Source organism: Talpa occidentalis, unplaced genomic scaffold, assembly GCF_014898055.3.
Source record: "Talpa occidentalis isolate TD23 unplaced genomic scaffold, MPIMG_talOcc4v2.1, whole genome shotgun sequence".
In the NCBI taxonomy this organism is placed as follows: domain Eukaryota; kingdom Metazoa; phylum Chordata; class Mammalia; order Eulipotyphla; family Talpidae; genus Talpa; species Talpa occidentalis.
In genome coordinates this window covers 155234454-155247071 of record NW_026555331.1, presented here as the reverse complement: position 1 = coordinate 155247071, position 12618 = coordinate 155234454, and the positions used below count along the sequence as shown (strand labels likewise).

The following is a 12618-nucleotide window of genomic DNA, read 5'->3' as shown; positions in this document are numbered from 1 at the left end:
GCTTCCAGAAGGCCGGCCACACCAGGGAGGGTGCCCGGGGCTGCTGCAGCCCAACACCACAGCCTGTGCCCGCGCCAGACCGGCTGCCAGGAGGGGGGCTGCCTCAGGGTCCCCCCCGCGCCGAGCAGCACACTCGCCCAGCTGGCGCTGTGGGAAGGGACACGTGGCAGCAGTGAGCGGGGAAGCGGGTCTCCGGGCACAGCGCTCACCCGGGGGGTGGGAAGCGCAGGCCGCTCGGCAGAGGTCTCTGCCCGGACCGAGGGCCGGCTGAGCGGCGCGACCTCTGCGCAGTGAAGCCAGAACGCGGGGTCAGTACCTGTGTCAAAAGAAGGAAATCCGCCTCCGAAAGCTGGAAACCCTCCGAAAGCAGAGAAGAACGAGCCCGTGCCCCGGCTCCTGCTCCCACGGGGGCCCCGACGATTCCCAAAGAAATCTTCGAATGGGTCCTCTAGAAACAAACGGAGGCACCGAGTCATCGTCACGCGCGTCTGCTTCCCGAGGAGGCCGGGCTGAAGCCTGGTCGAGCCGCGTCCCTTCAGAAACGGCAGCCTTCCCGCAGTCACGCCCGGGGGCGCCCAGCTGTCTGAAAGCTCAGGGAGAGTCCAGGGCCTCCAACTCGGCCGCTCCTGGAAGCCCTGGCAGACGGCGCCCCCGAGGCTGTCCCGGGGCTGCCGGGAAGGTGCAAAGCCCCACAGCAGGGAAGTTTGGCCCCAGACCTGCACGGACGCCTCTTGCGATCCACACGGCTGATGTCAACACGCAACCCGTGAAGCTGTCCCAGCCTCTGCGGCACGTGCTCCACCCCCGGCCGCCCAGGGAGCTCCCACCTGGCGCAGCAGACCCTCCTGTCTCCCCGCTGCTCCCCTCAGCCCTGGATTTCAGTGGATCCGCCTGTTCTGTCCCCCACTGTCTCTGGGGTATCCTCTCACCACCCCCCCGCATCTCTGGCCTGTACCCCACCCAGCTCTTGTGTGCATAAATAAATCAAATCTTTAAAAAAACTAAAAAAAAAAAAAAAGCGAGGCCGGCCCGTGGCCGGGTGGCGGCCAAGAGCCCCGGCCCACATAGCTGCCAGCAGCCGCGCTCCCCAGGCCAGCAGGAACCCACGAGCGTGGCAACAACGCTCCCAGGCAGGCGCCACGGGAGGGGGAGCAGCAGCCCCGTCCGGGAAGCAGCAAGACCCAGCACCCCGGCTCCGGGTCACCAGCGGGCGCCCGCCCAGCCCCGCGGGCACGGCCGGGGCAGTGCCGCCTGCGCCGCGTGTATTTTTCCTTTTCCGACCTTTCAAAAGGCTTGTTTGTCCGTGGATGCTTGTCATCTAGTGACAGCTTCAGGTACTCGCGGAGACCTGGCAGAATTTGAACACAAGAGGTGACAAAAGTCGGCCTCCCGGGGGCGCAGGGGCTGAGTCTCAGCCTGTCAAGCCGTCTGCAGCCCCCGTGGCCTGAGCTGGACCCCCGGCCGGGGCGCAGCGGACCTCTCCTGTCTCCCCACCGCGCCCCTCGGCAGTGGATCTGCCTGTTCTGCTCCCCGCTGTCTCGGGGGGGGGGTCCCCCCCCTCACCTCTGGCCCTTAGGAAGAAATGTTATTATCACGTAAGTTTCCTGCACGCTTGCGGCCAGCACAGAAGCCTGAGGGTCCAGGGGAACATGTAATCAGAGGAAGGGGGTGCCCGCCGCTGCCACTGCTTACTCCCGGCTTGCCCGGCAGCAGGGACACGGGCGGAAATGCGCCTCCCAGCAAGTGCGGACAGCGCCGCGGGCATTTCTGACACACTGCACGCGGCCTTTCGGCTTCAGAGCCCGCCGCCCTGCAGCCCGAGCGTGCCGGGGAGCCGAGACGCGGACGAGACCAGAACGACACACTCCCACGACGGGCCCTTACAACACGGCCGCCCACGCGTTCAGGAGCGGGAAACCACCCGCGCAGCAGGGACAGCGTCAACACCAACAGGAGCCAATCCACAGCACAGCCCGAGCGCCGGGCACGCCTGGGGGGCGGGCGAGGAGCACCTGCCCCTGGCGGGCCAGTGCCCGGCACCCCTGCGCTGACAGCAAGCGCGCGGAAAGCCTCGGCCCACAAGCGCACAGCACCCCGCGCCACGAAACGTGCCTCCGGTGACACCGGGGAGCTGCACGCGCACACGCCTCTCCCCGCCAAGGACCCGCAGCAGAGCCTGGATCCAAATCCTCCGAAAGAGGCCGTGCCCAGCTGGGGCCTCAGAAAGGCATCCCGCGGTGGCAACAGCGCCAGGTGGGCCGGGGTGCCGCGCCCCCGCCTCTTGCCGCTATCATCACCTGCCTGGCCGCCCCTCCCGCGGCTGCCCGGCCTGGTGAGGGAGCCGGACACACTCCCCTGAGGGGGCGCGCCTGCTGCAGGGGCCAAGGCCCTCCGAAGGAGGTACGGAGGGCGAGGCCCACGGTGCCAGGACCCAGCACAGCCCCCCGGCCACCGGCCGGGTAAGGGCCGCTGAGGGCTCCCGGAGCTCCAGGTGCCCGTTCCTGGGCGCCAGCTGGGGGGCGGGAGCACCAAGCCCATCGCGCCCGGGACGACCCTTCGCATCACAGCCGGAACGGCGGAGAATCACTCGCGAAGCCGCCACCGCCATTTACCAGCCCGGGCCTTAGATGACGCCAGCGCCACGTCCCAGAAGTTCTCCAACGGTGCCCACACCGGAGGCTCTCCAGGAAAACCTGGCCGGCGCGCCTCCCGCCCTGCCCCGACGCGGTACTCACATGCCCACTGCTCCAGGGCCGCGCAGGCTCACGACACGCCCGGCCCCCTGGCTCTGGCGTCTCCGGGCCGCCCGCGGCTCCTCAGCAAGGTGGCTGCTGCGGGCGCACGTGGGGCTGCGCCCCGTCACGCCTAACTGCCCAGCGCCCGGTTCTAACTGCCGCTTCCTCTCAGAACGTCTACGCTCTTAGGAACGCTCCTCTTCCCGTTACAAACCTGCTGCTTCTAAGAAACCTGCTGCTTCCCCTCAGACAGGCTGTGGCGAGCGCGACGGCCGTGGAGGCCTGGCCCCCCGGCCGCTGGCTGCGTGGCGGGAACAAGGTCTTCGAGGTTGATCTGGTTAAGGGCCCGCGGGGGCGGGACCTAACCCAGTCTCCCGAGAGGGACAGTGGGCAGACGGGCCCGCAGGGGCCAGCAATGCACGGCCCAGGCCACCATGGGCCTCACCACAGCGCGCGCCGCGCCCGCCGCCCGCTCGCGCCAGGTGGGCTCCCGCAGAGGGCACACGGCCAGAGTCTGGTGTGGCCAGGACACCGCAGCCCCGCGTCTCTCAGGCACCTCTGACCAAGCACAGCCTGAGCCAGGGGAGAACAAACTCTTTATTCCGACGCCGCGCAGGGGGGCTGTGCCCAGACAGGTCTCGGGCCCCCCCGTGGGGCCAGCAGCACCCGGGCTCCTGCCCGCCGGGCTCCTCCTCACTCAGCAGCTCCTCGCAGTCCTCGCTGAGCCCGTCCCCGTCCCCCAGGCTGGCCCCGTCCTCGCTGGACACCCCCTCCAGCTCCTCGCTGGGGGGCTCGCCCTGGCCCTGGCTACCGGCCTCGCTCGGCTCGTCCTCACTGAACAGCTCGAGCTCCTCGCTGGACACCACGCCCGGCGCCTCGCTGCTCGCCTCGCTCGGGCTGTCCTCACAGCCGGGCTGCTCTAGCTCCTCACCCGGCTCCAGGTCCTCGCCGGCCACCTCCTCCAAGCCTGAGGAGCAAAGCAACCGGCTCACGGGGGGCTGAGACGGGCCGAGACGGCGCCGGCGCCTGCGCCTCCTCCGGCCGGCTGCCGTCCCTGCGTCTGCACCGCGACTCCGCCGCAAGGCCCTGTTCCCTCACGGCGGCCTCCAAGGCAAGAGCCCCGTGAAGGGAACCCAGGCCCCAGCGAGGAGGCCCTGGGCGAGCGCCCCGGGACACGAGGGCTGCCCCGCGCGGCCCCGTGTGAGCACAGCCTCCGCTCCCTGATTTTTCCAACCAACTTTCCTCCAAAAGCTGGTTCCGTCCGCCTGGCTCATTAAAGAACTTTGGCTCAGCGGGCCTCACGGATCTCCCGTGAGTGGGCAAACGGCCCGGCCCTCCCTCCAGGGCCACATGCAGTGCTGGGCAGAGGGCCTCCCTGGACACCCTCTCTGGGAGGAGCTCGTCCCTCCCGCACCTCCTCCGTGCCCGGCGGGTCCCGCTCTACTCCCCGGGCTCTCTGGCTCGCAAGGCCGCTGCGGGGAGGCTGACGGCAACACGGGCCGTACGGGCTAAGAAATGGAAAGGCCGCAACGGTCTCCGGAGGCTCTGGACTGCTTCTTCCAGCCAGAACAGGGCCACCACGGGCCATGCGGTCAGCTCAAAGACAAGCCCTTGCTGTGACAGGGGCCCGAGCAGCGCGCGGCGGAGCCCAGCCTGCACTCACGCGAGTCCACGCTGGACGCGCTGCCCGCAGGCTCCACCGTCACCTCATACAGGTAGTAGCCGTGGAGCAGCTGCCTTTCCTGCGTGTAAATCCTGAGCGCCTGGAAGCGGAAGTCCCCCAGCACACCTGCGAGGGTGGGTGAGAGGCGTCACGCGCAAGCCGGGGTGGGGGGCTTTGCGTGGAAGGCAGGAGCACCCAAGCCTGTGCTCACGCCTGCAGCCCTCAAGAAGGCGCAGGCACCCGACACGTCTCCCTCCACACGAGCCCCGCGAGTTAAAAGGTCTGAGTGAGGAGGTCAGGATCCCCCACATCCCGGGGAGAACTGCTCAAGGAAATCCATGTTCAGCGAGGACGCCAAGCCGGCCATCGGGCCTCCCCCCAAAATCCAACACCTGGCTACGGTTCAACCACTCCCGGGTATTTCCTGTTACTCTCCCTTTAAAATCCCGTCAGAGCCTAAGAGTGATTTAGGAGGCCCATCCTGGTGCTCACAGTCAGCCCCCAGCCTTGCTGGCCGCCCGTGCCGGGACCCGAGGCCCAGCGGCCACAGGTTGTGTCCTCCTGGTCTGGCCCCAGGAGGCGCAGGCATTCCACAAAGAGGATTTCACCCAACTCTGCCCTGCGCCCCAAAAGCAAAACCTCCAGACCACGCTGGAGGCTGTGATGAGACACGAAAGTGCCTTTCATGACAGGCAAGGGGGTCAAGCTGTCGTGTCCTCGCACTACGCTGCCGCCCACGTGAAAGCCGGTGTGGGGGGAGCATGTCACGCTCCGGGAGCCCTTCCCAGGCCTGTGACGTGCAGGGCGGCAGGTGAAACAAGGTCTCACGAGGTCACAGTCAGTCTTGTCTGCGCCCCGACTGGAAATACCCTATTTGTTTCCGCTGCCAGACCTGCGGGTGGGAGCACAAGTCCGCGCTGGAGCCGCCCTCCCAGAGCCACTCTCCGAGCGAGCAGACCACAGCGGGCGGCCTCTGCTCCCATCCGCACTCCGTACCTACCGGCGCGGGGGTGAGCGTTCCTCTTTGCGCCCCAGGGGGCAGGAGTCTGCTCGCTTCCCCGTTACTCGTAGCCAGAGTTGCTGCTTCTTCCCCGAGGGGCTGCGGTGGTCTCTCGTGGCCTCTTAACAAGGGGTTAACACAGGGTGCGCCCACACAGTGAAACACAGATGCACCTGGCTGCCGAGTCACACCCTGCACCCGACAACACCCCAGGGAGACGCCACCTTGAGCGCCGACTTGGCCCGAGTCCAGACACGCGGGACCTGACGCCGGGACCGGGGCAGCGGCGGGAGGGCACTGGCCGTCCTCACATCGCAGGTCACACCCGGCTGTCGACCCGGCTGTCAATGGGGCAAGGGCAGCAGCGCCAGGTCCTCGAAGGCCACCCGCTGCTGCGAACTCCAAGAGCCGTTCCAGCACGGCCCGGGCTCCGTCTTGGCAGAGCTGCACGTCCGACCGCAGCCCACACGGAGCCCCAGCCTTGCGGAGAGGGCCGAGGGGCCGGGGCCACACGTGGCGGACCGTGCGAAAGCCTCTGTGTGGGCGTGCGCGCCGTGGCCGCGGGACACCTCCGGGAGGGCGGGCGGCCGCGGGAGCAGCGCCACAGGCCGCTGGTGGGGGAGGCAACGGACTTACCGAAGAAGTCGAATGAGAACGGGTCCCTGCCGCCAAAAAATTCCCTGAAGACGTCATCCGGGTTACGGAATGTGAAGCCAAACTCAAACGGGCTGTCGAAGTGGCTTCCTCCTGCACAAGCAAGCAGAGTTTACGAATCGCCTCGTGAACGCCGCGTTTCCAGGCAACTGCCTGACGACGGGGCGTCACGGGAAGCTCGCCAAAAAAAAAAAAAAGATTTTGTAAACCCGAGTGTCTAAAACCAAAGACGAGGCCAATCTTGACGGAAGCTGTAAATCCTGAACTCCGTGTCTGCGCCCAGCAGGCTCCTGGACAGCTTCTCAACATTCCCGCTCGCTAAGTTTACACGACCCGAGCGCAGCACGGTCGCCGGCGGACCTAGGGCCGGGGCGGGCGCCCACCCCCAGGACCCACGGAGGCGGCGGCGGGACGGGCCACTGCAGGCCGTCCACGCAAGCACCCGCCCAGGGCTTGCCATGAGGCGCATGCTCGAGGTTTTTGAGCTAAATGTCTCCTCGTCCCCCAGGAGGTGCCGGCACTAGGCGGGAATGGACCTTCAGGCACAGCCTCTCCACGAGTCGTTGCAGGAAGGTCGTGACGCCTATGTAAAGCCCGTCACCGGCGGCATTCTGGTTTCACAAAAGTGCTACTACCTCCTCACGCCCCCAACGTGCCGTGCCCTCCCCACACAGCCCCCCGGAGGGCCCGCCCCGCCCGGCAGCGCCGCGCACACACCTCCGCCTCCGCCGTTCAGGCCCTCCTTGCCGTACTTGTCATAGATGTCCCGCTTCTTAGCTACGAACAGAAGGAGAAAGGTCAGGAAAGACCCAAGTTCTTGCCCCCTTAAAGCTCATTTCCCAAGTTGCGAGCCGAAGAACCGGCCGCGGCACCCCTGGACTCCGAGGAGTCAGGCCGGCACACCCACGGGGAGGCGGCGAAGCCCGGGCACCTCGCCCCTGCGGAGCGCAGCAGCTCTCCGAGCCTGGCGACCAGACACAGAGCAGCTCACCGGCACCCAATGCACATCACGCAGGCAGCGGGAAATGCGTTTCCTGCTCCAAAGCCCCCGGGGCGAGGTCTGCGGAAGGGGAGGGCGCGGGTTGAGCAGACCTAGGGCCTGGCCCGCCGGGAGGCGCCATCGCCTCTGACCCTCCGGAGGCCGGGGCTGCACCGCGGCTGCTCAGAGGCTCCTGACACACCCAGCGCCTGACACGGCCCCACAAGGCCTCATGTGGTGAGAGACGGGGGTCGTGGACCTGTGAAGGGGGACCCCAGCAGCCCAACTGGGGCTACTGTTCCAGGAGCACCTGGAAAATCGAAAACTTAAAAAAAGAACCGGCCTCTTGGGGGCGTGTGACCCCATGAGCTCAGACGGCTTCCTCGCACGCTCTGCAGCCCAGAGCTGGGCCGCCGGCAGACAGGTGACCAGGCCCACGGCGCGGTGCCAGTCCAGCCGGAAAACCTCACCGATGGCCCAAGGCAGGGACGCCCGCTCAGAGGCCAGCACGGGACGGGCTTCGTCCGCAGCCGGCGAGCAGGGGGCAGAGGTGAGGCAAGAGAGGGCGGCCGCAACCCTGCAGCAGGGGTGGCCATCGGCTCTCACCCCAGGGTCACAAATGTCCTCAACATCGGCCTAACCCAGAGAGACACAGCACAGCGAGCGTCCTGGCGCCGCGTCTGACCTTCCCGGTGCCCGTGCCTCGGCCCTGCTTCTCGGCCAGGGCCGTCCACAGCTCCCAGTTTCCCAGCAAGGTCCACCCTGCTCTCTCCATCCCAGGCCCAGCACGCCCGTCTCCTCCGCCCCAGGAGGCTGCTGGCTGCCCCAGCCCACAGTGGCCCTTCCCCGAGTGCCCGCCCTGGGGCGGGAGAACCTGCCGTCGGCCAACAGGCTTCATTCCCTGTTTCCTGAGATGAAGCGAGTCCTTTCCAGCGCCAGAGCCAACCCACTCGCCACCTGCTGAAGCAGGACCACGGGTCCATCCCGCAGGGGCCCTGTCCTTGAGGAAAGGCCCCCCTCAGCCAGCCTAACCCAAGCCGCCGCGCTGCAGAGGCCGACTCACCGTCTGATAGCACCTCGTAAGCCTCAGCTACTTGTTTGAATTTTCTCTCTGCTTCTTCTTTATTGTCAGGGTTTTTATCTGGGTGCCACTTCAGCGCAAGCTTCCGGTACCTGGAAGAGAGGAAGGAGGGTGCTGAGCACACCCCGACCCCACACCGTAGGCACCACCTAGGAGCACAGCATCAGCCACCTAGAGACGGAAAAGCCCATGTGTCTGCGAGGTGGCGGGGGCTCCCGGGCCAGGGCTAAGTGCACGCAAAGAAGGGCGCGGTGGCCGAGTAGGCCTCGCGGGAGTCTCGGTGGTTTCAGACTCAGGTGCCTGGTCCTGTGTCCTCACCCCCGGACGGAGTTTCTCACAACTGAGCCCTTGAGTGACAGTGAGGCCCCCGGCCCAAAGAGCCAACCCCCCCAGCGCCTCCCACGAAGCCGCCCCGGCTCCCAGGCCCCAAGGAAGGCAACGGTCACATGCTCTTAGAGAGAGAGCAGAACACACAGCACCTCCTCTAAACAGCAACACACAAGCAGTTAGACGGGCATGTGCTGCAGAGGGACGGGTGGGCCCCCCCAGGCCCCCCCAAGTCAGGCTAGCCAGAGCACCCCGCAACAGGCGCCACGGCGCTGCGGTAAGCCTGCGCGGGGCGCTCTAACCGCAGCGCTCTCTCCAAGCCCCTAGACCTAACGCGCCCGCCCCGCCGAGCCGGAGCCCGCTCCCAGGCAGGCCCGACTGCGTCACCGTGGCCCGGACGCGCCTTCGGAAGGCTGCGCGGAAGCCCAGCAGGAGAGAGCCGGTCCGCGCCAGGACGCGGGTGAAAGGAGGAAATGCGAGCGAGCCCAGCCGCCTCGATGCCCAGCTTCTGGAAAAGACGCTGGCGGTTTCAGAAACCCAAGACGTGGCGTCAAGTGCCGCGGTTTCATGCTGGCCTCCAGCCCAGGCCCGGCCCCAGCGGCCCCAGGGGGAGGGGGCTGCGCAGCCAGCAGGGGCAGGACCACGGGCGTGCCGGGCAGGGAGCAGCACGCCCGTCCGGGCCCAGGCAAGGGTGTGCAAGGACTGCCCACAGCAGGGCCTGCCGGGCCACAGCCTGCTCACGCGGTGCCGGGGTTGGCCCTCGTCTACGTCGGCACCCACTGGGGAAACTCAGCCTCTTCCAAGGGAACAGCACATCTGAGCTCCCGCTTCAGAGTCACCAGGAGACACAGCCACGGGAAGGCAGACCCCTCCTGAAGGCCCCCAGCAGCGAGCACGCAGCGCCCGATGCCGTGGCCAATGTGCCCCGCGCGCTTCCCGGCCGTGGGTGGGGATGCTCAAACCCGGCCCACGGGTGACAAAACCCAGAGGCACATCCTTGGCCTGCCCGGTCATGCCTGAGCAGGTTGCGCCCACTCAGTCTCGCAGCCGAGGCCGTCCAGCTGCTGCTGCCAGTCTGCCCCCAGCCGAGGACTTGGTCGGCACCCTCAGGCGAACCATCCTTCCTGCTGCTCCCTCCTCTGCACCTGCAGGCCCCACCGCCCGGCCGCGTGCCCTCTCTCTGCACACGCCGGGCCCACCTTCCAGCTCCTGCGGACGTGCTGACTAGCAGCGCCGCTCTGAGCAGCCGCGCAGCCCAGCCGGGCTGCCCCCACGAGTCACTGCAAGTCGACGAACCGCCCAGCTCCCGCTCCCAGCCGCAGCAGAGGCTGCCCCGTGGCCAAGATGCAGGCAGAAGGGGCAGCGGCCTGACAGCAGCTGCACTGGCACAGGCGGGACAGTCCAAGTGGACGCCCCAGTCAAGGTGCCCCCCCCCCAGCACACCGGCCAATGCCACCTCAAGTTCACTGCCCACGTGCCGCGGGGCCCACCTTCCCCCTCAGCGTGGCTCTGGCCCCTGCAGCAGCAACGGCACCAGAGCCCCAAGGCAAAGCAACAGGGACCCGACTGGCCGGTCGATCCCCAAACGACCAGTGACGGGTGGGCCCGGGCAGGTCACGGGGGCTGATGGCCTCTCCCGTCTCGAGTTCACGTTAACCGGCGACGGCCACAGCCTGCGGCGCTGAGTCACCAGCCAGACACCGGCCGGCTCGCGGCAGCACCGCACACGCAGAGACTTACGCCTTCTTGATGTCCTCGGGTGAGGCCTGCCTCTGCACGCCCAGAACTTCGTAGTAGTCCACCATGGTCGCAGGCTGCTGGGGCGAGTCCTGCAATGACAAGTCACGGTCAGCAGCCGCCTGCCAGGGGTGAGGGCCAAGCGGGGTGGGCACGGGGGCGGGGCAGCTCACCTCAGCACTAACCACTAGCCCGTCGGGCTGGGGCCTGTCCAGGAACTGATTCCAAGACTCGTGCCCTCACGCCCTTCTTGATACAGAGCAAGTGGCCCTGAAGCGGCCTAATAATAGTCCACGCTAAATAAAACTGACAGGTGACTGTGAGGCAGAGACTCGCTGCCCACTTGACCACCAGCTGACAGCCCCACTGTGAGGATCCTGTTTCTCGGGGTGCTCCGGTCAGCGTCCCTGCCCCTTGGCGCGCTCCTGCCAGGCATTGGGCAAGACTGTGGGCCACTGGCATGGACGCTCCACGCCGGCCCCGAGGTCTGCGTGGGGGCCACGCGGACACCCCAGCGGTAGCTCAGCAGGACCAGCAGGGCCTGCGCACGTCCCGGGAAGGGACGGGAACGCCTGGGTGCAGGCCGGCTTCAAGCCCATCTCCACCCGCCAGAGGCAGCGCGGCGGCCCTTCCGTCCCGCCAGCGGGAAGCCGCCTGCCGATGCGGCCGCCCGGGCCGCGGAGAGTGGACCGGCCCCCCTGCGGCGGGTGAGGGCCCCGCTGTGCAGGCCGCTGGGGAAAGCGGCCCTATTTCCACCCCCAGGAGGCGGCCCGCTCCGGACCCTACGGGAGCGCCACGAGCTGCGGCCCGCGTGGGATGCCTGAGGACGCGCCTCCAAAGGGAACCAGCCACGTCGCTTTAGAAGCCGGAGACCAAAACGCCGCCCACGCCAGCCCCCCCGGCCCCGCGCAGAACCGCAGCCCCCCGCGACACCCCGCGTCGGATTGTCACATCCAACCGCTCTGCCCAGCACAGGCGGCCTCACGGACGCCACGGCCAGGAGGGACGCCTCCCCCCACCCAGAGCGCGGCTGCGTCACCTACCCCGTGAGTGCCCGGGAAGCCGGGGCCGAGGCTGCGCCCACAACGCAAGCACCGTCCTGCAGCGGCCCGGGCCGAGCGGGGCTCTCTGGACACCACCGAGGGCTGCCGACCCGCGGGCACGGCCCAGCCGGGACCAGGGCAGACCCCTCCTCGCCCCGCCCCCACAGCAGGCCTTCCCCTAGCACCCACTCTCCACGACAGGGCTCCACAGACACGGACACCAGGGCCCCGGCGTGCCCGTGGCACCTCAGCCCCTCCCCGCTTCGCTCCAGCCGGCAGCTGCACCCCAAGGGCCGCAGGACCCGCCTCCCACAGCCCAGGGGCTGACACCGGCAGGCGCGGCCACACACAGCACGGCCTCCACGCCGGCTGCGCCCCCACCCCAGCTCCTGGGGCGGGGCGGGGGGCCGGGTGAGATGACCCGCTGGGGCAGGAAAGGTGCAAGGTGAGCCGAGGCCCACGTCCCGCGAGAGGGGGAAGCTGGCGGACAGGCAAGCCCGGCTGGGCACGGGGGCGACGGGAGGGAGTCCAGCGGCGGCTCCACACACACCGCAACCGCGGTGACCTCTGCCGCCCGCAGGACGAAAGGCACGAAGCGCAGCCGGCCCGAGGCTCTCAAAAGACGGGGGACGGCGCCCACCGGGGGAGGGAGACCCACAGCCTCCCCAGCCCAGCGTGGCTCGGGAGGGAGCCCCCCGCGGCTCCAGGGGGAAGACGGCCCTTCGGCGCCCCAGATCGGGGCCTCCGCGGCGCAACCAGCGTCCGCAGCGCCAGCACCCACCGCACAGGAGCATGGCAACGGCCGCTCCGGGCCCCGCTGCAGCACCCCGGCTGCCCCCCGGCCTGCCGCACAGCTGCCCGCCACCACCGCGGCCGGCTCGCAGCCACTCCTCCCGCGCCAGGTGACCGCGGCCCGCGTCTCCTCACAGGTCCGCCGGAGAACGAGGCTGGGTCCCACCGAGCGGCCACCAGAGCCCAGCACGAAGCTCTGGGGACAGCCCAAAAGAACGAGGCCGCAGCATCGGCGTGTCAGCTCTCCCAGCCAACACCCCAGGAACACGGCTGAGCCCGAGCTCCGAGTCTGGGTCATTGCCTCACCTCCGCGCTGCCCCCACGAGCCACCCGGGGCCCTCCAGGCAGGGAAGTTCACGGGGTGCCCCACTGGTTTCACCTGCCACGCTGGCCTCCGGCTCCGGCCCCCCGACACCTGACTGCGATCGTCCTGTCACCGCGCTTCCTCCCGGCGAACGGGGAGGTGGCGCCGAGGTCCGGGTCTCCCATCTACTCCGCCAGCCTTGGGGCAGCTGAGCAGGAAACAGACGCGCTGGCCAACCCCAGACGGCTGAGCGAGGGCAGTGCTGGGTCGACGGGGCACTGACCACGACGTGAGCACCACTCC

At 68.5% G+C, this 12618-nt stretch overlaps 1 protein-coding gene across 2 annotated transcripts in view; it reads right to left on the bottom strand.

Annotated features, from left to right (window-relative positions):
* DNAJB6 (DnaJ heat shock protein family (Hsp40) member B6) overlaps positions 1 to 12618 on the bottom strand; it is a 32332-nt gene that overhangs the window by 13154 nt on the left and 6560 nt on the right. Inside the window, exons 2-7 of one of the 2 annotated variants that reach the window (XM_037516510.2) lie at positions 10180 to 10268; positions 8095 to 8204; positions 6770 to 6829; positions 6035 to 6145; positions 4399 to 4524; positions 3238 to 3702 (exon numbers count right to left, since the gene is read on the bottom strand). In XM_037516510.2, the coding sequence (XP_037372407.1) occupies positions 3284 to 3702; positions 4399 to 4524; positions 6035 to 6145; positions 6770 to 6829; positions 8095 to 8204; positions 10180 to 10244 (891 nt within the window). In that variant the 5' untranslated portion in view covers positions 10245 to 10268 and the 3' untranslated portion in view covers positions 3238 to 3283. Of the gene's footprint in view, positions 1 to 316; positions 449 to 3237; positions 3703 to 4398; positions 4525 to 6034; positions 6146 to 6769; positions 6830 to 8094; positions 8205 to 10179; positions 10269 to 12618 lie in introns of those variants that run through there. The other variant, XM_037516503.1, reaches the window with a different exon arrangement.